The sequence below is a fragment of the Teleopsis dalmanni genome, chromosome 1 (genome assembly GCF_002237135.1).
Source record: "Teleopsis dalmanni isolate 2A chromosome 1, ASM223713v2, whole genome shotgun sequence".
In the NCBI taxonomy this organism is placed as follows: Eukaryota; Metazoa; Arthropoda; class Insecta; order Diptera; family Diopsidae; genus Teleopsis; species Teleopsis dalmanni.
The window spans coordinates 67,728,850-67,754,484 of record NC_051846.1 but is presented as its reverse complement, the minus strand read 5'-3'; the positions used below and the strand labels follow the sequence as shown (position 1 = coordinate 67,754,484).

The 25,635-nt window shown below is 27.2% G+C and overlaps 1 protein-coding gene across 1 annotated transcript; it reads left to right on the top strand.

Annotated features, from left to right (window-relative positions):
* Positions 1 to 323: 323 nt before the first annotated feature.
* LOC119683655 (protein kinase C and casein kinase substrate in neurons protein 2) lies at positions 324 to 23,396 on the top strand. Its single transcript, XM_038097455.1, has 9 exons — positions 324 to 347; positions 2,871 to 2,977; positions 9,740 to 9,849; positions 19,161 to 19,498; positions 22,199 to 22,425; positions 22,485 to 22,605; positions 22,687 to 22,797; positions 22,882 to 23,054; positions 23,216 to 23,396. Exons 1-9 carry the CDS (start codon positions 345 to 347, stop codon positions 23,394 to 23,396), a joined length of 1,371 nt encoding a protein of 456 aa, XP_037953383.1. The 5' UTR covers positions 324 to 344.
* The last annotated feature ends 2,239 nt before the right edge of the window (positions 23,397 to 25,635 follow it).

The window sequence follows — 25,635 nt, the reverse complement described above, 5'->3', positions numbered from 1 at the left end:
ATTGTCGTCTATTCATTTGTATGGATTAAGTGATGCCACCGTACGGTCTTGTCGTCACATAAAAAGTTCTTTCGTATAAAATTTCGTATATTTTATATTTCGGTTTCAACATTGGTTTTATTTTTAATTTTTGTGTACGTATATTTTAATTAAAATTTTATTTGAGTTCATATATAGTTTAATTTAATTTATTTATAAGTTTTATTTATAAATTCGAAAAAAAAATATAGTGATATCAATAGAATTTTGTTTATTAAATATTGTGTAAATTAATGGAATTATCAAAATTAATTGTGGAAATTTAAAGAGAAAATATATTAAATGATATATTTGCCGCTGTAAAAATGGTATCTAATTTATTTAATATAAAATCACTTATTTTTTATATATTTAAACTTCAAAGTCATGTAGGTGTATTAATATAATAAACCAATTTAAAATATTAAAAACTATATTACAGTGAATTGCTATTTTTACAATAAAATTAATAAATTCAATATGTATACAAATATAAATAAAATATGATATAAACAAATCATCATAAAATTTAAATAAGTGAAGTTTCAGTAAAATATACCTATTATATAAAATATATTTTTGATGTTTTGGTGTTAATAAAATAGTAATTTGTTAAAAATTATAATATAAACAGTAAATAAATAATAACTCCAGTAGAGTATATTATATTTATATATATTATTTGCGATTTTTAATGAATATATCAAAAATTCATATTAATTTTAAACTTTAAATATAGTTTAGACAATTGAAAAATATAATTGAGACATTGAAAAACATTAATATTTAAAAGTTTTTGTAGTACATAATCAATAAATATATATAATAAACTTCCGATAATTGCAATATCATATATAACTGTTACTCACATGCGACACATGCAAAAATTAAATTTATATATGTTAGAAATCATATATGTTTATATAAATTATAAATCCGATATATATTTTAACTTGTTTTTTCTAATAAAATTATTAACTGCTGTTACAATTAGTATATAATTTAAATTATGAAGAGTGTCTAAAGCGGTTGTTACGTTTAAACAAATAAATGTTATATAATAAAATAATATAATTAAATTAAAATTTATTTTTTAATGCAACAAAGAACATAAAAATCTTAAATATTTTAAATAATGTTCTTCAACATATATAAAATAAATATGAATTTTAAATTTCGCCAGTTGCTTTAGATCTCATATATATCAGATATATATTTTTACTTGTTATTTTTAATAAAACTATTAAAATCTATTGCAAATAATATATATTATAAATTATGAAGAGTGTCTAAAGCGGTTGTTACGTTTAAACAAATAAATGTTATGTAATAAAATAATATAATTAAATTAAAATTTATGTTTATAATGCAACAAAGAATAAAAAAAATCTTAAATATTTTAAATAATGTTCTTCAACTTATAAAAAATAAATATGAATTTTAAATTTCGCCACTTGCTTTAGATCTCATATATATCAGATATATATTTTTACTTGTTATTTTTAATAAATCTATTGCAATTAATATATATTAAAAATTATGAAGAGTGTCTAAAGCGGTTACTACGTTTAAACAAATAAATGTTATATAATAAAATAATATAATTAAATTAAAATTTATGTTTATAATGCAACAAAGAAACAAAAAAAAATCTTAAACAATATATTAAATAATGTTCTTCAGTATATAAAAAATAAATATAAATTTTGATTTTCGCCACTTGCTTTAGATCGTGACACGCCCTACTAATATACATATCTGTCTGTAGCCTTAATTCTAGTAAGAGACTTATGAGCAATTAGCGCTGAGCATAATTTTTACTGTTTCTTTTTAACTTTACCAATTCATTAAATATTTTTCCCAAAACTGATCGAATCGAATCGAATACCTGCCATAATACAAATCAATTAAAAAAAGTACGATCACCGCCGCTCTCCATAGAATTAATTCACTCAGAATGTAGTAGGCAACTCATTTTGCTGGTCACTTTTGCAAATAAAATTATTTATTTTACATATTCTGTTTTACGATAGGTTTTTGTATCTATTTGGTAGATTTTAAAAGTTTTCCGAATATGTGAACATGGTTTGTGTGGTTTCTCCGCTTGTATTTGTAACTGTCTAAATGTGTGCGCATAGTAGCGAAGTAGCGAATATCTGACAGATACAAATTCATACAAATTCTCAAGTGAACGCACGCCTAAAAGGAACGTAAAGAGAACATACGTAGAAGACGTAAAAATAGTAGAATAAAAAGAATTTTATCAAACGGCGCAAAGTCGAGGAAAAAAATACTGAAAGAATTCTACGACAACTTCATCAGTAAGTTTTGACAGCGACGCGAGAACGTTTTATTGAAAATACGCGAAACTTTTCATGAGTGTAGTTTTTTTTTATATTCTAATTAAATAAAAAATTATTTTACAATAAAACCATAAACCACCGCTACACTTATGTAAGCCTGTGCAAATTTATAATATAAATTAAATAAATCGCATGGAAATATATATTCCATAAGAAAACAAACCAAAAAAAAAAACAAAAAACCTAAATTCTACATAAGCAGTGAAACTGGCTACAGTATCTCTTAGATATATGTGTTTATTTTAATTTTAAAGATAGCATATCTATTAGATACAAAAAAAAAACAAAATTAAACAAAAAACAAGTGGTGTGCGTCAACATTCCTATGTGCACCTTTTTTTGCTTTAAAAAATCGAGATACAATTAAGTTTAATTGATAATTTGCGTTTTGTATTTGACTACAGTTACGTGATTTTTATAGTCATAAATAAAAGAATTTATGAAATTTGTGTTTGGCGAAAGTTTTATTAAATATCGCATTACTTGTAGGAAATGTCACATCACAGCGATGATCAACTCTTACAGGCTGGCAGTGATTCTTTTTGGGAGCCCGGCAACTATAAACGTACCACTAAACGCATTGAGGATGGCTACAAGTTCGTATTAATTTTGTCATTGTATTTATATTTTTGCTATGATTATTTATTTGTTTGTTGCACACTACACTTTAGTTCGGCATTTTAGTTCTATAGCAGATAAGGTTCTAAGTACATTATAACAAAAAAATTAAATTTAAATAAAAATAAAAGAAAGTATTAACTATTAAGCCTGGTGCTAACATCTATTTTGCAGGAAATATTTACATTAAATTCTATATATAAAAAAAAGTTCCACAAAATTTGGATATAATAGAAATTCTTTTTATAAGAAGCTTTAAATTAAATTTTACAACATTTGAAGTAAGTTAGTACTAAACTTCCTTATGATATATGATATATATGATATAATTAAAAAAAGTATATAAAGTTATAACATGAGTCGGTAAAGGATGTCAGTACTAGGCTTTATGACAAAATTAAAAAGAGTATGAAAAGTTCTTATATGAGTCGGAAAAGGATACTAGTACTAGGCTTTAAGATAAAATTAAAAAAAATTATGATAAGTTCTTACATAAAAAAGAGATTTTTATATTAAAAAATATTTCTGAGTGACGCTATTTAAAAGAAAATTTATTTCTTTTTTTGTAATTTGATAATATATACTATTCTTTCAAAGTATTTAAGCGTAAAGATGCTCAAGAAATTCCAGCGTACTTGCTTTCAAACATTTTAAAAGTTCAAGAATGTTCCAGTTAAATTTTAGTTTCGTCGGAAAAGGACACTAGTACTAGACTTTAGGATAAAATCAAAAAAGTATGGAAAGTTCTTATATGAGTCGGAAAAGAATATTAATATACTACTACTAGGCTTGATGATAAAATTAAAAAAAGTATGAAAAGTTCTGATATGAGTCGGAAAAGGATGTTAGTACTAGGCTTTATGATTAAATTAAAACAAAGTATGAAAAGTTCTTATATAAAAAAGATTTTTATATTGAAAAATGTTTTTCAGTAACGTTATTATAAAGAAAAACAATATTTTTTACACCAGATAATAGATAATATTCTCTCAAAGTATTTATGCACAAACTTTGAAGAGTTCCAAAGTTAAAAAAATGTCGAATTACTTAAAGATATATAAGCTATCTCATTCAATATTAGTTTTATTTAATGTAAATAGCAATCTAAATTTAATTTAAATAATTATTGTGTATTGCGCATGATATGCCATATGCACTCTATAAGAAAAAACAATTGTTATTTTTTATGCAAAAACGAACATTAATTGCCCTTCATATTGAAATTGTGTCTTCTTTAAAACAACAGCAGTGAAGCAATAAAATTTGCTACTTTCCTAGGCAAAAAAAGTGCGCAATGGCATCAGTTTTGCCCCCATAGAGCTCCCAATGGGGATATGGTTATAAACTGTAGCTTTATCCCACATGACGTCTGTCATCTATTTTTCTCCCGCGTTAATGCAAGCACGTATTTAAACCTATTAATCACTGTGTTAGCCTTGTTTTTGCCCTCAACCTAAACTATTTACAATTATTGTCCACACTCTTATTCATCTTGCATCCCAAACAATCATACTTCCTATTCTCACGTACTCGCATTTCAATCATTTATTCATATTGTAAATCCATTTTTCTACTATATAAAACTGCTGTAGCAACAATAACATTATTATTTTTTTACATTACATTATATTAAAAGCCAAAATTTTTATTTGTAATCTAACTTCGACTACTTGAATTATAAATAATTACCTCTTCAATATTCCAGATAACTCTATTAGTTCCTAAATAAATTACAAATGCACAGTCGGATAAAAGTCGCTAAACTTAATCATTCTGATCAATGACGTATGTGCTCCATACGTTTCCTGTGCTATGTTTCCTTCTGTCGATTACAAATATCTGGACAAACCTAATATAACGTTTAATTACAATATTCTGAAGCGTACAAAAATACTATTGTTATTGTTGTTTTTGCCTAATTTGTCAGCATTTGGATCCCTGATGAGAGGTCATATCTCTCACTTGTACATCTGTACAGAAAAGTGGCTTTTTTCCAATTAGTATCGTTTCGAAAGTGAATATGAAAACAATCTTCCTTTTTAATTAAATGAACAAGCGAATGTAGTCTTACTTTCATACTTATTTAGCCATTGCAACCCATAACTGGGTTTCGACTTGCCGCAGCCTGTCTTTTAAGGCTCGTCTGCTGCATATGCACCTTTAAGAGCTAGTGTAGCTACTATTTCTTTAAACTCTTGATGTTATTGTTGCGATACAATTCACACATACAGTGCATTCCAAATAATACAGATTATGCTAATAATGCTTGTAGAATTATTCTTCCAAAAGCTGTCAAACATCGTTTATCATTTGTCTTTACCAGCTGTATTTGTATGCTATATAATAATAGTGGACATCCATTATCTACTAAACCATAGTAACATGAAATGAAAATAGTGTTCCTTCCTTTAATAAGATTTAAAGTTGAGACTTTAGTTGTTATTAATATTAATTAATGGTTTGTATGTTAAAAAAGTCTTATAAATATCATATATTATCTTAATAAGTTAGGCTAATTGAACTAGTCTAGTTTACTCCGTCTATATAAACATTTGTATATATATTGAATGTTTAATTGCTAAATAAATGACCAAATAACACTGCACTCTTTTTAAATTAAGGCAGATCCGATTTAATTATGAAAGAAGTATTTGACTATATATGTCATTTATTGACTATTCAAAAACTATATCTAATGTGTTTATTATAAGAAAAATGAAATTCTGGTGTACATGTACCCTTAGAAATAGTTTAAGAAGCAGACGTTAACTTTTTTCTCCACGTCTTTTACTTCCCCATTGCTTCTCATGAAGATATTACAAACTTGCATCCATTGGTTTCACAAAAATTGAGATATGTTTCTGCTATACTACGAACATTATTCTGTGGTGATGACTTTTTTGATTCATGTTTAGGATTACAAATTTAAAATTGATGATGTGATTATGAAAGTAAAAGAAGAACTAACAAAAGTGTAACACCCCGAATCGGAAGAACTATTAAAGTAAAATTTATATCAAACTAAATAATAACAGACAGAAATCTACATGGAATAAGAATTTTACAGAAAGTGGAAAATCGGGTACCATATCAGTCAAAAGACATGAAGATTAAACTCACGATAACGATTTTAAATTGTTACTCGACAAACAAGAAAACAATATTTACATTTTTAACATTTATCTATGATGATAACTCAAAGTGTAAACTAACATATATAAAACATGGTGAGGCAGGGCAATTAAAACCAATACGAAATATTCATATCAAAAAGATAATACTTTGCGTTTATTAGAATCAGAAAGGAATTGTATACTATGAACTGCTTAAAATGACACTATTACAGTATGATCGCTACCAAGTACCACTTATATCCGACAAAGATCTGGTGGGAAAACGTTCGGAATAAGAAATTCAACATTGAAACAGTTCTTCAACATAAATATGTTAGACCTGTAGTAGCAATCTAATGAATCTGTAGTGTAATGAGTTCAATATCACAACAATGAATTGGACGACGTATCACATAGGTATTTTAATTTCCTATATCACTTTAGCTTTAAATCCAGAACATATATGAATGACTGTTTAATAATTTGATGATTAATACATTAAATATATTAATAACATTCCTTTAATAATCTAGTACTACTGAGAAGCTTAGTTCTAGATTTTTTCTAATATTAAAGCTTCTTCTGATTTGGTGAATTTGCAAAAATGGAACAAAAAACTAACATATTTGCATAAAAAATATTTTTTTTTCACCACTAAAAAGCACCTCTTCATTTCCCAGTAATTGCAATAACACCTTTACTTTGTTTAGTGAATGAACCTGTTACTGTCTTACTAGGAATATGAGGTGTATTACTGTTTATATGGGTTATGCGACTAATTTGTTTCTTTGTTTGTGTAATTCTGCATTTTTTTACAGCTATTGGATTAGGAAGTGCTACCAAATCTACCCTACTAAATCTGATTTAACTCCTACTGATATCCAACACAAATTTTGAATCGAATTTAAATATAATGTCCGCAAATATTAGAATAACAGTGCAGCGAATTGATAGTTCTTAAAGTTATATTGAAAAATAACTAAAAGCAATTCAAAAATAAACTTATAGAACAGATCCACTATTATGCATGAGCACTATGTGATATAATCAACTCATTTCATACATCTTGTTCTTCCCAAAATAATAAAAAGTCCCAGCTTAAAATTTAATTTATTTGCTGCGTTCAATTTGCCAGCTATCTTATAGCACATTAACACTATCTCATTTAGGTTGTTTTACTCATATAACCATTAATGAAGTTGATTTACCATACAAAAATCTTTCATATAAATGAGCTCATTAACAATAAATCAGCTAATTTAAGGTGAAAAATTACGAATGTAACTCTTAAAAATAAATTTCTCACAAATTAATAAAATTTGAAATATATGTCGTATGTTTTATATATAAAATGTAAACAAACAACAGTTGAGCTGTAATAAACAAAGGCACTAAGGAAATAAGTATTCAATAAAATTTTTGTTTTTATTAATTGAATATGTAATTGATATATGAAATATATGTAAATGATTTAATAAATCAATTATACATTTAATATTTTTATGTGGTGTATTAATAATATAAGTTTATAAAAGTTCTATCAGCTATATAAATGAGCTCATTATAATGTGAACATTTCATCATTAATATAAATGAGCAAGTGTCTAAATGATACAGTGTGAATGTACTATTTGCTAAGCGAATTTTATCTTAACTGATTTATTTAAAATGAAAATAAAACAACAACTTGGCTAATATATTAAATTTGCAGTGGTATCATGTTTTCACTGCAACTAAATCAATTTATATTAATCAAAGTAAGAATTGGTCGTTTCCATTGCATAAAATGATTTATCATTCTGAAAGATCTGTTATATGTCAGAAAGTTCTGGATACCTTTTGTTTGTTTACATTTTAACTGTTAGTAGATAATATTTTGTTTTGTATTGTTAGCAGAATTAAATTAATTGATCATTAATTGATTAATTAATTAAAAATGCAGAAAATGTAAAAAATGTCGTATATGATATCTATTTATAAAAAACAAACGTTTTAAAGAATTCTTACCGCTTGTTTGTCAAACAAGAGTCAACAAACAAGTTTGTTTGTTTTTTGTTTATTTACATTTTGTTTTATTTGTAAAATATGTCAAATTTCGATCATTTAGGGATATGTTTCTTGACATTTTTGGTGTAATTTTCTTTTATGTATTCTTAACTAAATTAAAAAGCTTTGCACGGTTAATCAAATTTCATTAGCTGTCTAAATAAACTGCTTTATCGAAAGCAATGGGAACATGCTATTAGGCAAAATATCTTGCGAATTGAAAGTATCAGTTGAAAGACTAGTTTATCTACATTGGGAGAAAAAGAAAGACAGATATTGTTAAACTGTTTTATCGTACATATCGTATTGATCACGAATATACACATAAGATTTCCGAAGTTATTTTTATTGCTTTATCGCTTTAAAATTTTGAAAAGTTTTATATATTCTTTTACTTCAATATCAACAGAAATTTAAATATTATTCTATATCTTATTTTATTTTTTTTAATTTATTGAATCTTCTAAAAAATCAAAATAGAACTAACAATAAGTTTTCGCTGCTAATTTCAGTATTAGAAAAGAAAAAAGATGATTAATTGTTCTTAGCCAAACCTTCGTCCAAAATCGTTTCCATGTTAAGCGTTATTCTTCAATAATCGGGTTTATATAGTTCCTTTTGAATCACTGGGTTTCAGTTTCTACAGTACCAAGATTTCTATTATATATCTTGATCAAATTTTAATGTAATATAAAAAATAATTTTCCGACATTGAGAATGATAAACAGATAACAGGGCTCTTTTACTCTTTGATAGCTGAGGGTACTATAGGGTCCCACCCATCTCATTGCCTAATTTATGTTTTTCTTATAAGCTTTATGATTATTCAGTGATTGATCTAAGATCTGCGTACCTCCCAGTGCGTAGAGTGATTAGTTAGTGCTAAGTAGGATAGCCTGTCAGTTTTCGCATATAACTTCTGTCCCTTATGTATTTTTAGATCGGGTCTATTCTAAGGTCTCTTAGCATATCGTTTGTGCGGATGTACCAAGGCACTTTGAAGAGTCTTCGGAGAGCCTGACTTTGAGCAAAGATATCGATATATCTATCTAGTCATAGTGATCAGAAATAGATACAGTTTCCAACCTCATCTTTACTGCGTTACAAACATTTTGACAAACTTAACATATGATTTAATCTCAATAGTTTATAATTTTTTATATTATTACATTTTAATATAATTATATATGCTAACATGTTTTTATTATTTAAACAGTATATTTTTTTTTAACAACGAAACATTTTTCTGAATTAAAAATAGATATTTAGGTGTCACTAAAATAAACATTAAGTATATTTGAATATGATAAATAAATAAATAAATAATATAAAAATACCTTTACATATACGTAATATTGTTTATTGACTATAAAACCTAAGGTAGTGCACATTCACGTTATTATAGATTTCAAATTTATTGAATACTCGTTTTATAAAATAGAAACTAGTTCTGCCACTAAAGGTGTCTTCTTTACTGTATTCGTCACATTCCAATAAATTTTGTCTAAAATTTTTTATTAAATACAAAATACATTTGAATATATTTATAAATTCTCAACTATTATTTATCTTCATTGACAGACTTTGTAACGACTTGCAGCAATTAATACAGGAACGTGCCGATATTGAAAAAGGTTATGCGAAAAATTTACGCGCCTGGTCAAAAAAGTGGGCAGAGCTAATAGAAAAAGGTAAGATTCGCACAGGTTATGAATTAAAATAAATTAAATTAAATTAAATTAGTGAACTACATGAGTATCTGGCAGTATTACCAATAGTTTCGTGCCCGCCTGCACATTTACTCGTACGTGTGTATTTAGTTCACTTCTACGTTCTACGAAGAACTTAAGATTAGTATTTTCCTCCATGCTTATAGATAAGATTGTGTGTTTGTAGGAGAGTGTTTAACTTTACAAAATAGTTTCAGTATTTGTTGTAATTTCAACTATTTATGGGTCTTCTGTCTACTTTTCAGAATTATTTCTTTTGTTGTGTATTTTTTTTATTAGCACTTTCGTCACCATATCATTTATGGTCTTACGTTGCTACCTTGCCAGTGCAAATTTGTACTAATTTTTTTTAATGAATATTTGAAAATATTTGTTAAATATTTTTTGTTGCTTTTATTTTATTTTATTTTATTTATTTTTTTTCATTACTGGCATTGTTATGATTTTGTGGGACACGCTTTAGCGCGGAAATTTGGTACTGTTTTTTATATATTTCATTTCTTTATGTACTCGTATAACACTAAACTGTGTAATTTATAACAATTATTTATGTTCAGTACAATAATCGCTAATATCTCAGATACTTTGTGTTTATAGGCCTAAATAAAGTTAGAAATAAAGTAATGTAAACAGTCAACAACGGAAATCTAAGTTTGGGTTTTATCTTAAATAGAACAGAAATGTGTAAGGAATTAATTAATTTTTCTAGCATAGATATATCAATCAATGTATAATACGATGTAATAGATTTTACTGCAAATTAACTCAATACTATCTATATAGTGAAATTATATACACAGGTGAACATAGACAACTTATAATTATAATTACTATTATTATTATAATTGGCATGTTCGGAGTTAATAAACTTAATGGCACGATTCCGAATTTCCGGATACACCAACAACGGATTATAGTAAAGTTATGAATATTGAGTAACTTTTTCCACAATGCTGTGAGCGGATATAGCTTACTTCGCAAAATATTGTGCTATAAATTTGTAAACCTTAAATTATTTACACTAAAAAAATACAAACGCCATCTAACGTCAGGTGGTCTATAATGAACACACAAAAACTGTTAACAATAGGTGAATGCAACGTTTTGGACGTGTACTTATTGTTGGTGGGTTCTATATACTAATTTCCAACTTTAGAACCCAATATGTCAAAAATCAAGTTGCTCAGAATAGTTTACCTTTCATTGTCAAATGGGCGAGATCGAGAAATTTGAATCGTAAGAATTTGAGAAGTTAATATTCTCTACAATTACTTAGATTGTTAATATTAGCAAATATATTAAACATCAAAAATACAAAAATAATATATAAAAACTAATTATACTTTTTTCTCTCCATAAAGGATAGGTAGAGTTGGGAATATCCATAAATAATACATGGTATATAAGATATACATATATTAATGAAAATTGTGGAATAGATATTGGTCTATATTCAGATACGTGAACTTAAGATCTAATATCAAGTATTAATATGAATAGTCATAGTATTATGAATATTAAATAAATTAACTGACTTTGTTAGATTCAAAACGGTCCCTAGAATAGTAGTAAGAATATTTCTAAGAGACACTATTTATCTCTTTAAAACAATATGGTTTTTGACAGGTTTTTGATTTTAATATAACTTTCGTAATAGTTATTCTTCAAGTAATCGTAGACTGACCAGAATTTGTGTAATGTTTGTGACATCCATAGTTTTCTAATGTTAATGAATTAAGTTTAACTTAACTTTAAGATTTATTTGACAACTCCATATTGTTGAGTTATATTTTTTTTGTCATCCTCATCTCCCAGTGGAGCATAGGGCCTTGTTGAGCTATACACAATAGTCTAATGTTGAAGATAGCCCATTGCCATTGATTTTCAATAACCATCTAGTTATGATATCTATTATTATATCTAGTTTAAAGTAAACTTAATGCTCTGTTTTGTATGGTCCATAAAGTTCCAATATAAGTTTTAAATCAAGTATTACTTGCATTCTAATCGAGCTTTATATACTCGTTTTTCACATCAACTAGCGTTTTCCACTTGGTAGATAATATACAGCAGAGGTCTTCAAATTCATGTTAAGTGTCTGTGTATACAAAACTCACCTCAAAATTCGTAACATATGTTTTGCGAGGAAATCCAAATATTATATCTGACGTAAATCTTAAGTCTAACTTTAAAATTACCATATGATAAGGCATTGATTGTAACTTTTTATGTGTTTACGATAGGAGCACTAAGTCATTTGCGTAGACAATTTATTCTAATGTTTCTTTCATTTTTTCTTGGATATCAGATTTATTTGAAGCTATATACTTCGCCGTTTAAATAAAAGAAAAGTTATGACGTCGTTCTGCCTGACACACTTGTAGACACAAACGGTTCTACTGCATTTTAAATTATAAAGACCATCAACAAAGTGATTTTCTACAAATTTTTAAAGATCGAGATTATGGTATCCCTCCATTTTGTTATAGTATTCCTCTGCGTTATAGTACTTGCCGTATAAATTCTCTATATATTGTATCAAAACTGTTTTCAAACTTCAATTATTTTAGAGGAACTTAAAGAAGTTCCAAGGCTTAACCACAAGTTTATGATATATTTTCTCTTTTTAGATTTTCTATAAATTTTGGTCATATCTCTGATAAAGTCTACGTCTATAGCTTTATCAGAGATATACTCGCCGTAAAATATTTTCATGGGATTCTGTTTAAACATAACACTTTCCCGAATTTTAGTTTATTTATAGGTTTCATTTATAGGTTATTTTCGAAAAGAATATTAGGTATATTTTTAGAGGTAAAAGTGTTCTTCAGTTTCCAAACTCTTATAAGAATTCCGTTTTTCTTTAAATTTAAATCTATTTTCAGTCTAATAAAACTATAAACTCAAACCAGCAATTGATTAAGCATCTTACAAAAATGAATTTAATTACAGTGTCACATATGGTTTTTATTTTCATATATCTAATATATATTTCATAGGTATTGATTGTGAAAATGGCAAAATCCCACCGGTCTGTAAAACCTTTATTTATGGATTGATAGAAATGAGTAGTTAGTTAACATAAATAAGGATTTAATATATTTTTAGTATTATTTCAGACATCACAATACGAATAATTTGGATTTTCTTTACTCATTATCAGTCACAGTACGTCAAGTAAAATATTAGTCATACAAAATTGTAATCTCATCAGAAGAAATTTTCAAACTAATTCTGATAAGTTAAAAAATTATAGCTCTTCGTATTTATTTTTATGATAAATATAAAATAAATGGAGTTTTTAAAAATTTTATATAGGCCCTTGAACTGATATGTGATGTAATCAATACTAAATATGGAAATGTAGAATGTGACTGCGTAAGAGTACTAATAAAAAAAATGTATGCGTTTTGATTTTGAAAAGTAGTTTACAAGAAAACGGTGAGTGATAGAAGGAAAATTTTTTAACTAAATTTTTTAAAATATTTTAATATCACAAGGTATCGAAATTTTACAAAAATATTGTAAAAAATGTAAGAATACAATAGAATGTAATAGAATAGAATAGAATAGAATAGAATAGAATAGAATAGAATAGAATAGAATAGAATAGAATAGAATAGAATAGAATAGAATAGAATATAATAGAATAGAATAGAATAGAATAGAATAGAATAGAATAGAATAGAATAGAATAGAAGATAGAATAGATAGATAGAAATAGAATAGAATAGAATAGAATAGAATAGAATAGAATAGAATAGAATAGAATAGAATAGAATAAAATAGAATAGAATAGAGATAAACAAGATACCAGCTCCAACAAAGCGGAGCACTGCGACCATAGTTGATCTTTTGTGCTGCAACAGACTCTAATCGAACAGAAGATGTTTCACCTTTTGAATGAAAGCCAGAATGTCATGTGTTGAGGATTTCCAAATGTCAGAAGGGGAGTCGATAATCTATCTCTTTGGGCTGACCCATTTTGTTAAACTGATAATACAGTCCATGAAGACCCATTAAATATTCCACCAGCAACCTCAACTCTGTTCTGTTAAAGAAGCATACTTTACCGTGACTGTATGGATGAACCAACTCCTTAGCTTGACGATTACCTGGAATATCGCGCCAGTAGCTACTTCTCTTGGTTGAAAACCAATTTTTCAATCAGAGACCTTATTGTAGATCATTTTAATCTACAATATGGCTCCGGTCCACAAACAAAAATGCAATATTCTGAAAAAATTAATTTTGTAGCATCGTAATTTTCGAATCTGTGTTAATAGAAGGCCAAATCCTATATTAAATTTAAGGATATTTCATGGACTAAAAATTGGTTGGCAAAACGATTTGAATGAACCGCTTTTGAAATGTTAAAGATTGTTGTACTGAAGATTGTTTTTGGGTAGACTCTGGTCATGTATCTACATAAATATTGATGCCTAACAAATAGTTACGATTTTCGAATAAAGTATTTATAAATTAATAATATTCAATTATTTTAAAAAACTAAGCATACACTAACACAAATTTAAACATAGTTTTTTTTCTTTGAAAATAATGCATCTAACATACAATGTGATTAAATGTTGGAAATTATATATTGTGCAAATATAGTATTTAAATCATTTTACTTCAAACATTTTTAATAGTTGTAATAAAAAATAGTAAACCAGTTAAGTAAATATTTTAAATCACTCAACATTATGGTGAAATTATATTACTAGAAAATCAAAGCCTATGGAAAACCAAGTTATCTACCTTACATAAATAGCAATTGTTGCGCTTGCAGGTCAACAAATGAGCCTATTTTGCCCATTTTTCACTTTCTTAAACAGCTTTTCTATTTGCATTAGTTGAAAATTTGTAAGTCCCCTTGTCGCTTTATTGAAGATTGAAGATATGTTTAAAATAATAATAAAATATTTAAAAAATGCTTAATAATCTAACTGAAACAGGTCGAACAGCTTAAATGATGATGTGCTTTGTCGCTTAGTGTGCTACACTTTTAAATGGTATATTTAGTTTAAAATTAAATTACTTACATGAGATATCACTAATGTTAAAATATTAAAATCGTGTGGTATTTGCATTAAATAAAATTATATGTATATAATTACTTTAATAAAATATTGTATAAATAAATAATGGATAGATTTTAGTTATATAAAATTTGTTCAACCATAACTTTCATAAACAATTTATAATTAGCTAGAGATATTATAGTTTTTCCAACACTATTATAATTGGCATTATATCAGTGTAAATGCATGTTTAATTTTATAATTTAATAACACTGTCATGTTCGTTAAGGTACACCCTACTTAAAAAATATTGGGTTAAATAATTTTAAATTATCATTCTTAAAAATAGTACAACAGTTTAAATTTATATATATATTTATATAGTTCAGACTGTAGTGCATTTATATGCACTACAGCTTCAAGACATCTCTTGTATAGATCTTATATTTAAGCTAAACCAGCTTTATGTTATTCATATTATTCACACATCTTTCACAATTTTCACATACTATATTAATTTAATTTTTAATAGAAATTAATCTAGATAATGATTCCTTTATCCAAGAAACGAAGTAATCATATAAAAAAGGAAAAATTGCTTTAGTACAGTCAATTTCAAGAGATGTTTTGTGTAAATTTTATATTTAAGTGAAACCAGTTTTAAACTACTTAAGATTCATCCTATTCACATAGCTTTAACAATATTCACAAACTATATTAATTTAATATTTAATACAAATTAATGTAGATAATGATACCTTTATCCAAGAAATGAAGTAATCGTATTGAAGAGGAAGAATTGTTTCATTTCAGTCAATTTATTGTTCTTCTAATCATGGTTCTAATAAAGTAATTCTTGCTTTCGTTTTTTTTCAAAATTATATTAAATTAACAATATTAAAATATATAACTATAAACTAAAATAAAAAATTCGAATATTCAGTCAGCCAAATTTCAAGAAATTAATTAAATTTTTATTATTGTTTTTTCTTCATTACTATTTGAACCCTTCTAGTTTCTTTTCATCATAAGACACATCACAAAAAAAATTTGAAATATAGGTTAAAAATATAGGTTAAAATACGATAATTCCTAAAGACTCTGTCACGAAGATCAAGAAACTATAGCATACAGCAATAGTTATCTAACTTCTGGGAATAAATATTTCAAAGCCTTATCTAAGTCCTAAATAATTCCTGTAGGTTCTGTCACGAAGATGAAGAAAAATAATACCATAAAGCATTAGTTATCTAATATCTGGGAATAAATATCCCAAAGCCTCATTTAATTCCTAAATAATTCCTATAGGCTCTGTGACAAAGATTAAGAAACATTATAACATACAGCATTAGTTATCTAACTTCTGGGAATAAATATCCCAAAGTTTCAATTAAGTTCTAAATAATTCCTGTAGGTTTTGTCACGAAAATGAAGAAAAATAATACCATAAAGTATTAGTTATCTAATATCTGGAAATAAATATCCCAAAGTCTCAAATAATACCTGAATATTTCCTGTAGGTTTTGTCACAAAGATTAAGAAAAACCAGAACATAGCATTAGTTATCTAATATCTGGGATTAATTATTCCAATGCCTCAATTAATTCCTGAATAATAACAATTCCTAACTTATGGGAATAATATCTCGAAGCCTGAAATAAAATTGAACTGTCGAAAAAATATGTTTAGATGACGATGACTTATGTAGGCTCTATTATGAGAATTAGGTATATATCTATACAGCGTATAGAATCAATTATCTAGGATCTGGTATTTTAAATTCAGAACCATTAATTAAATTTAAACTTGCAACAATTATTAGATGTATAGTTTATAGGTCGTAGTGCATATATGCACTATATTATAATTTTAATAACTATAAATATAAACTGATTTTTAAATAATTATTTGTTTACGTTATAGATCGGTTATAGATCTGAAAGTAAATATGGTACACTTATATATTTTTATATCAAAATAATAATTATAATGAAATAATAACGTTAATAGTTTATTTAGTTTTTCCAGAAATTTTTAAAATTTTTCTAATTAATTCTTTTTTTCTCAGATTTTGAACTTAAAAAAGTTTATTTGCGACCAGATAATGTCTTGTCTTGAAATTCGAAATTATTTATAAAATAAATATTTTAGTCACTAGTTTTTATTTAGCTTTTATCATATTTATTTTATAATGTATTGCAGCAGCAGTTTCCTACTATTCTTTAGCGATATATGATTTAACAGCAGTAGTACTACTTCACTTTATCTATTGCTGATTCAACAATGAAATATGCAAAATACAATTCATCAATGAAACTAAATATCTAAAATGTTATTATATTTTATAAACTTTTTTTTATCTTTGCTTGTTGAGTTATTATTTCATTCCTAAATGGTCAAATGAAGTCATACGTTGCGAGCTCAACGTATTTGACAATATTTTTATTTAATTTTTGCATCAACTCTCATTGTTTCGCTTCGACATCAACGGCGGATGCGTTATGCGATGTGAGTTCATTTAAACCTCTTCATTTTATTTGTGGGATTCCATGGGCTTCAAAAATCAATATTTAATACTATACAAAATATAAACAATAATAGAAACCGTTTGTATACAAATTATTTATGCTTGTACGCAAAAAGAAGTGAAAAATAAATGCAAACAAAACGATAAACAGCTTTGAAAGGCTTAAATTGATTGATTTTTCTTAGGAATCGTATGTTGAACTTTAAGTTACTGTACAAGAAATATGCTCTAGAATTGTTAAACAACAGCACAAGATATATTTATTTTCTTTTTCTCAAATTTATATATAAAAAATATTAAGTTTTATAAGTAACGTTTCTCTTAATATTAAATAATTACAAATATTTCATTCAATATATTGGTACTTTCCTATATTATTATGTTGAAGCTAGTTGAGTCAGTGCACCTGAGCACTTTTACTCTCTATTAACAGCGATGTTTCTTCAAAACCCCTCTCTACGTCTTGACTGGATTTTTGTTTATCTCTTCGTCAGACTAACCAATAATTGACCTCTGATCTGCATACCTCCCCGAGAGGCCTGCAACCATTCTGAGATTCGATAACGCGGTGTTGGTAAGTCTGTCAGTTTTTGTAAATAATTTTAGGGCTCTATCCTTTATGTATTTTTTGGTCGGATCAATCTTGAGATCCCTGAGGATGTTATTCGTCCTAATGTACCATGGTACCACTGGAATAGTCTTCTTCCTATATAATTATGTTGAAGCTAGTTGAGTCAGTGCACCTGAGCACTTTTACTCTCTATTAACAGCGAGGTTTCTTCAAAACCCCTCTCTACGTCTTGACTGGATTTTTGTTTATCTCTTCGTCAGACTAACCAATAATTGACCTCTGATCTGCATACCTCCCCGAGAGGCCTGCAACCATTCTAAGATTCGATAACGCGGTGTTGGTAAGTCTGTCAGTTTTCGTAAATAATTTCAGGGCTTATGTATTTTTCGAAGCTGAAATTACTGATATAGTTGACTGAGTTGGGTTAAAGAGAATAATTACCCAGTGACATTATCTTTATCTGATTTTGCTATATTATTAGAGCGTGTGGAATTTCCTGAACCTCTTATTGAAATTATCGTGGAACCTAAAACTGCTTCAGATCAGGAAAAATTAAGTGTTGCTTTAAATAAATTGGTTCCAGAAAATCCTTCTTTAATAAACTCAGTAAATGAGAGTGTACAGAAGTGTGGACAGACTATATTGAAAGGCATGGGTGAGCTGCATCTTGAGATTATTGTTGACAAAATGAAGCGCGAGTTTAACGTTAAAACTAAATGCAATAAGAGTTGGTCCACCCCATAAGAATATTTGTCATGATACCGAATTCTGTTTAGGCCCTTTTTATTAGTAAGTGCATACCGTCATCTATATATTTTCTATATACTCACATGTTGCATATATGTTGCATATATCTCTTGGTACTCAATAAGTGGTTTCATTCCACAACTCTATACTTCATATCGTTTTCGATAACTATATTTTTCGATAACTATAATTGTTAGAAAAAAACTTAAGCTGCTGATTTGAATAAATTTTCAAATAGTATATACTAATATACTAATACTTATATGGTATATATTTTTTCAAATCATTTACTTGAGAATGTTGTTTTATCTTTATAAACCCAGAAACTCAATTTTGTAGTTCTAAATATTATTAAATTTCTTAAATTTCTCGAATTATTTACTAATACTGGTTTTGATTGTAGGTCCAGAATATGGTACCAACGAAGCAGCATGGAAGGGTGTGTTAACTGAATCAGAACGTGTCTCCGATGTGCATATGAAAATAAAGGAGAATCTTTGTAATGATGTGAGCACACAAATAAAAACGTGGCAAAAAGATAATTACCATCACACACTTATGCAAATAAAAGAACGCAAAGATATGGAAGAATTATTTAAAAAGGCGCAGAAACCATGGGCCAAACTCTTAGCTAAAGTAGAAAAGGCTAAATCGGATTATCATGCTGCCTGTAAAACAGAAAGAAGCGCCACCAATCAAGAACGTAATGCTACGGCGGACAGTTCATTGTCGCCGGATCAGGTGAGTAAAATTAAAAATATTGCAGAAAATTAGATTAGAAATACTCGCTTAAACTATTTTAGTGTCTTGGTTTTTTTTTTGATTTATTTTTTTTAAAGATAAACTAAGCATAGAATTTTAACCTTTGTGATAGATAAATGAGCAAATACGTAAGAGCCAAAGATAAGTGTATAAAAAAGATTTTTTTATGAAACCATTAATTATGTATATATAAATTCTTTTAAACACGTGCTGTGCTTTAGGCAAAAAAAAATCCATTGAGAAATAAAGACTGATGTACAAATGGAATAATCATATTAGCATTACATATTTTTGCGCAGTTTTCATTTGAATATCTTTATATGATTTGTATTATCTCTCTTCGGTTAGTATTCTCTTATCTTATCAATAGTTTTCGATATAAACATTAGATCATTTGGAAAAAATTATGTGAACATTAAAAGTTTAATAAGTAAGAAATGGCAGTCTTATGATTCTTTTAAATAAGACTGAGCTTAGAAGGTCCGATCATAATGTAATGCGAATTTTTAATTTTTAAATTCTTTTTTTGGAAAGTATTTATTTAATCTTCAATACTTTACTGAGCTTCTTCAAAGATACTTCCTTGATATTATGGACTATCGTAGCTTTCAAATTCATAACAGCTGCTAGAATGTATGGTGGTGTTGAGTTCGCTTTGTGGGTTTACTTTTATCTTAACTGTTCTGCAAAAATTTTGTTCGTTTGGAATTAATAGAAGTCTTTAGGAGCCATGTCTGGAGAATAGGATGACTGAGGCATTGCTATGTTGTTTGAACCAAACGTCGAGAAGAGAAGTAATATCGAGTAACGTAAAAATAAGGATAAGGGAATATATAAAGATGTTAGATCTATAATAAGTTTAGATAAAGGTTTGCCTTCATTAATTTATGAATTCACAGTGCTTATATACGTGGGCGCATTTGGGCATGAAAACAGATAAGTGGCATCATATAAAGTAAAGCTGCAATTGGAGCAAATATATTTATGTGTGACAAGTAACTTCTATATGGTTGTGTAGCGTTTAGCAAAGCTTCGAACACTACTATTCACCAGCTAGAAATTGCACAAAGCCAGGCTCTGAGAAGACTTTTCAAAGTTCCATGGTACATTAGGACGAATGACATCCTCAGGACCTCAAAATTGATCCGATCAAAAAATACATTAGGGATAGAGCACTGAAATCATTTACGAAAACTGACAGACTTACCAACACCGCATTATCGAATCTCAGAATGGTTACAGGCTCCTCGGGGAGGTATGCAGATCTGGGGTCAATTATTGCTTAGTCTGATGAAGAGATAAACAATAATCTAGTCAAGGTGTAGAGACGGGTTTTGAAGAAATCTCGAGGTAAAAAAGAAATAAGTGCTTAAGTGCACTAGCTTAAAACAGCTTCAACATAATATAAGTAACTACCACATAGCTATATCCTAATCTTAATTGAGTAAGCAAAGTTCTTGCTAAACAACAAAGATATATTTTATCCCTAGAAATATAAGGGCCTATTGAGAATCTTACTGTTAGGCAATCGTGATCTCAAAGAGTGGTACAACCTTGGTGTAGAGTCTATATTATGTTAAAATTATTCACGAACTAATTTTGCGACTAGTTTTTAGAGAATATTTTGATACTACTTGTTTCATGTCTGTAACATTCATAAAAATTGTTTCGCATGAACCACACATCAATCCTATATCTTCAATTCTCACCTCCCTAATGATGATTCTACTAGTATAAGAAACACAAATTATTCAATTTTTTCAACTTAATTGTTATTGATGGATCTATTTAAATACTCAGATCTCATGCCGTCTTTAATGTTTTTTCTAAAAGCGTTTATAGCACTCTTTACATAGTATCGTTGCCAAAGGCTTTATTGAAAACATATAAGGCCTTTAGTCAAAGGCATGCTTACATCTAATGATGTCTAGTCTATAGGCAGTCAGTGAGGTAAATTTCTATATAATAGAAATTTTAAAATAGCGGTGTGGTTATACAGAGATCTCAGTTTTTCAAATAGTTTGCTGTTTTCGTACCAAAGGCTGTCTTACTGGCTGGCCGTATTTTAATAAAAACTTAGTACAGTAAAATTCTAAAGTTAAAGCTGATGAACCTTGTATAGGTGCTATAAATACCATTAGATTATATTTTACTACCGCTGTAAATGTTATTTTCAGAAACCTGTATTGCAATGCGACGTATAATTTTGGCATCCAAAATTATATAGTCGTAGTAATATTTTTTTTGCTATTATTTCTAGCCCCAGTAGTGGAAACGTATTAAACTATATCATACCAATCGCTACATTGAAATGGTGTATTCTACAAAAAAAAAACATATCTGAATATCTTATATGTTTATCTGGCAATCTGTTTATACACGTACGTTTGTACGAAGTTGCACTCTATACAATAGAGTATAATAGAGTACAATAGAGCACTTCGTACTCTATTTTCTAAAATTACATATTTATCTATTTACAAAAAAATGTTTTTATGTCTTCATAAAAGTCAACTTAAATTACATTTTAGTTTCGTGTAAAGAACAAATCTTATCACTATGCACTCATGCAAATATATGTGATCATTACTTTTATATTTACTTTAGTTTTAGTTACAGTGCAATTTTTATTATATATCACGTTAGTATCTTAACTTTATTGTAATTTTCTCATTATAGGTAAAGAAAATGCATGATCGCGTACAAAAAACGAAAGATCAAGTGCAAAAATGTCGTGAAAAATATGAACAAGCCATATCTGAAATTACCAAATATAATTCGGTATATATAGAAGATATGACTAATGTATTCGAAAAGTGCCAAGCAATGGAGAAAACTCGTCTCACATTCTTCAAGGATGTGTTATTTAATATACACACATGTTTAGATCTAACAAAGGTTCAATGGTAAGGAATTATCAAAAATCAAATATATACATCAATAATTTTTATATATAACAACCCAGCTTACCGCAAATATATGAGGAATTCTATCACACCATCAACAATGCTGATTCACAAAAAGATCTTAAATGGTGGTCAAATAATCATGGCGTGAATATGGCAATGAACTGGCCTGCATTTATTGTAAATATAATTATTTTAAACACTAAATATAGTTGTGCTTTAATATAATAATAACATTTCTCTTTTGTCATTCAAATTTAGGAATATACTGAAGAATTCCGAGATATAGCGAAAGGTAGCAAATCAAAAGAAGCTCTTCCAGCAGCACCAATAATGCTCATCAATCAACGACCTGTAGCTGAGGATGTGCATGTAAATATAGTCTATTTATATATTATTATTAAGTTTATAGGATTCGACTTCTATGATTTATGTCTCAATTTCATACCTCTTTAGGAGTATCAAACAACAAATAGTCTCAAGAAGAATACATCGAACAAATCTAGTGGAAAAACCGTTCAACAGCAACAAGAATCATCCACAGTTACAACAACCGTTGGAAGTAACAAAAGCGCTGGTGCAAATGCAACGGCGGCGGCAGCTTCTAGTAATCGTAATTCAGGCGTAACGTAAGTGAAAATTGTTAGAACGTTTAACAATAAACCATTGAAGTGTGAAATTCTTCATATGCAAATACATATATGCTTGTATTCCGTATATATATTTAATCTTCATCCATTCCGCACCCACTTTTTATTAATAATAACTAATGTTGATAAATTCTTTACAGTAATGGTAATGGCAAAGCCGATCCCAATCCATTTGAAGAGGAAGAGGAATGGGATGATACTGATAATGTTTTGGTTGATAATGGTGAACCAGGTGTGCCTGTAAAAGCTCTATATGACTATGAAGGCGCTGAAAGTGATGAACTATCGTTTAAACAAGGTATTGAAAAGTTAATTAATTGATATTTATAATTTATAAGAGAAAAAATAAATGTGTATATAGCATATATATATAAACATAAAATAATTATATGCTGCGATGAAAAACCCTACTACTTCGTATCGTTAAAAATTAACGATAATATTAAAAATCTACGTAATTAATCTTGTTAATCTAGACTATTATTTTTTTTTGTGTATTGGTTACACAGCTAGTGACATACGTATTTACTGTCAGACAGTTGATCGTGACAGTTGAAGACGTGAATTAATATGTTTGGACATTTTTTATGTGGCAAAACACCGGATCCGAGAGTTTGTGTGGAATAGAAATTAAATGCAACAAATTATTGAAAATGTTAAAAAAAAGTATTTAACAACGACAATATAACAACAATCGCGAGTTTTTGAATGATAAATGTGCTTTCAAAAAAGCCTAAAAGTTATTGCACATGACATGAAATCCAGGTTGCAACCATGTGCGTCAAAATAAAAAATAAAAGTATGGAAAAAACTTAAACATATTAATTTTAAAAATTAAATAGGACGATAGTTATGTATATTATTGCCACGAAACAAGAATCAGCAAAATGATAAAAAATTAGTTGCATTATAATTCGCGATAAAACATAATATCAATGGAACCACCCTATTCTGCACACGTAGAAGCCGTGGCATTATTCTATTTCTCAAACTCAGAAAGATACTCAGAAAATATTTTTCAAAAATAAATACCAAGAAGGCGAAGCCGCAGTTCTTAAAAAATTAAAAAAATATTTATTAAAAGAATTAAAAATGCTCACTACTTTTTGATATATAATGGACTATTTATTTACATAAAAATACATTGCATTGTTTTTCAGTGTTGCCTCTCTTCCCAAGCCACAATATAGTTTACGATTGACAAGGTATTTTCTATGCCTTTTTTAGGTCTTTTCTAGAAGTTTAATTAACATATCATTACTGGAAACATAGACGTTGTCTAAAATCAAATATTCTCAAAAACTTTTTCTATTTTTATTTATTATTAACTTGGCCATCCTCATCAACAAGATCAGAACTACCGTTAAATTTGAATAAAACTCCAATATATTGTTTATATTCTATTCTATTCTATTCAATTCTATTCTATTTTATTCTATTCTATTCTATTCTATTATATTCTATTCTATTCTATTCTACTCTATTCTGTTCTATTCTATTCTATTCTATTCTATTCTATTCTATTCTATTCATTATATTTTATTCTCTTCTCTATTTATAAAAGATAAATTCTACATTTTATTCTATTTATATAATATTTTATATATATATATTATATATTTATATTTATCTTTATACTAATTTTGTTTTTTAAACCGGCTAATTGGTCAATACTTAAATACTTTAGAAAAAAATTTCTTTTGTTTTTTAAAAAGATTTTATTTAAGCCAATATTTCGACTATATATTATAGTCATATTCAGGGTTGGTACAACAAAACACAAATTGAAGACGCGTATAGCTGGACATAAACACAACGTAAAGTATAAAAATAATATGAAGTAAAGGGTTACACCAAGAAAATAATTAACGAAAACGCTCTTTCCTGAAAATCTTTATATTCTATAAACGTCAGACTCAATTATAATACTGATATACAACAACTTTCAACAAATCTTGAAGAGGATAAATATATTAATTCTTTATAAATGTATTTTATATTTTATTGTCAATGTATTTTATATTTATTCTCTCTATATTATTATTCATGTTTTGATGTTAATGTATAAGAACATTTTACTAGCCTAAAGATAACTGTTGAATATAGTCGAAATATTGATTCAAATGAAATCTTTTTAAAAAACAAAAACTTCTATAACTCGAATTTTCTATAACTCAAACTAAATAAAGTGCAAGAGGGTTTAGAGAGAGGTATACAGTTACAATAAAATTGTTTAACTCGAAGTCTCCATAAGTCAAACCTATTCTTTACAAAATGGTACTTCGAGTGATGAAACTTTGACTATATTTATATTTATGTTTATGTATATGTTTATATATATGTTTATATATATGTTTATATATATGTTTATATATATGTTTATATATATGTTTATATATATGTTTATATATATGTTTATATTTATATTTATGTTTCATTTATATTTATATATATATTTACATTTATATTTATTTTTATTTTTATATTTATATTTATATTTATATTTATATTTATATTTATATTTATATTTATATTTATATTTATATTTATATTTATATTT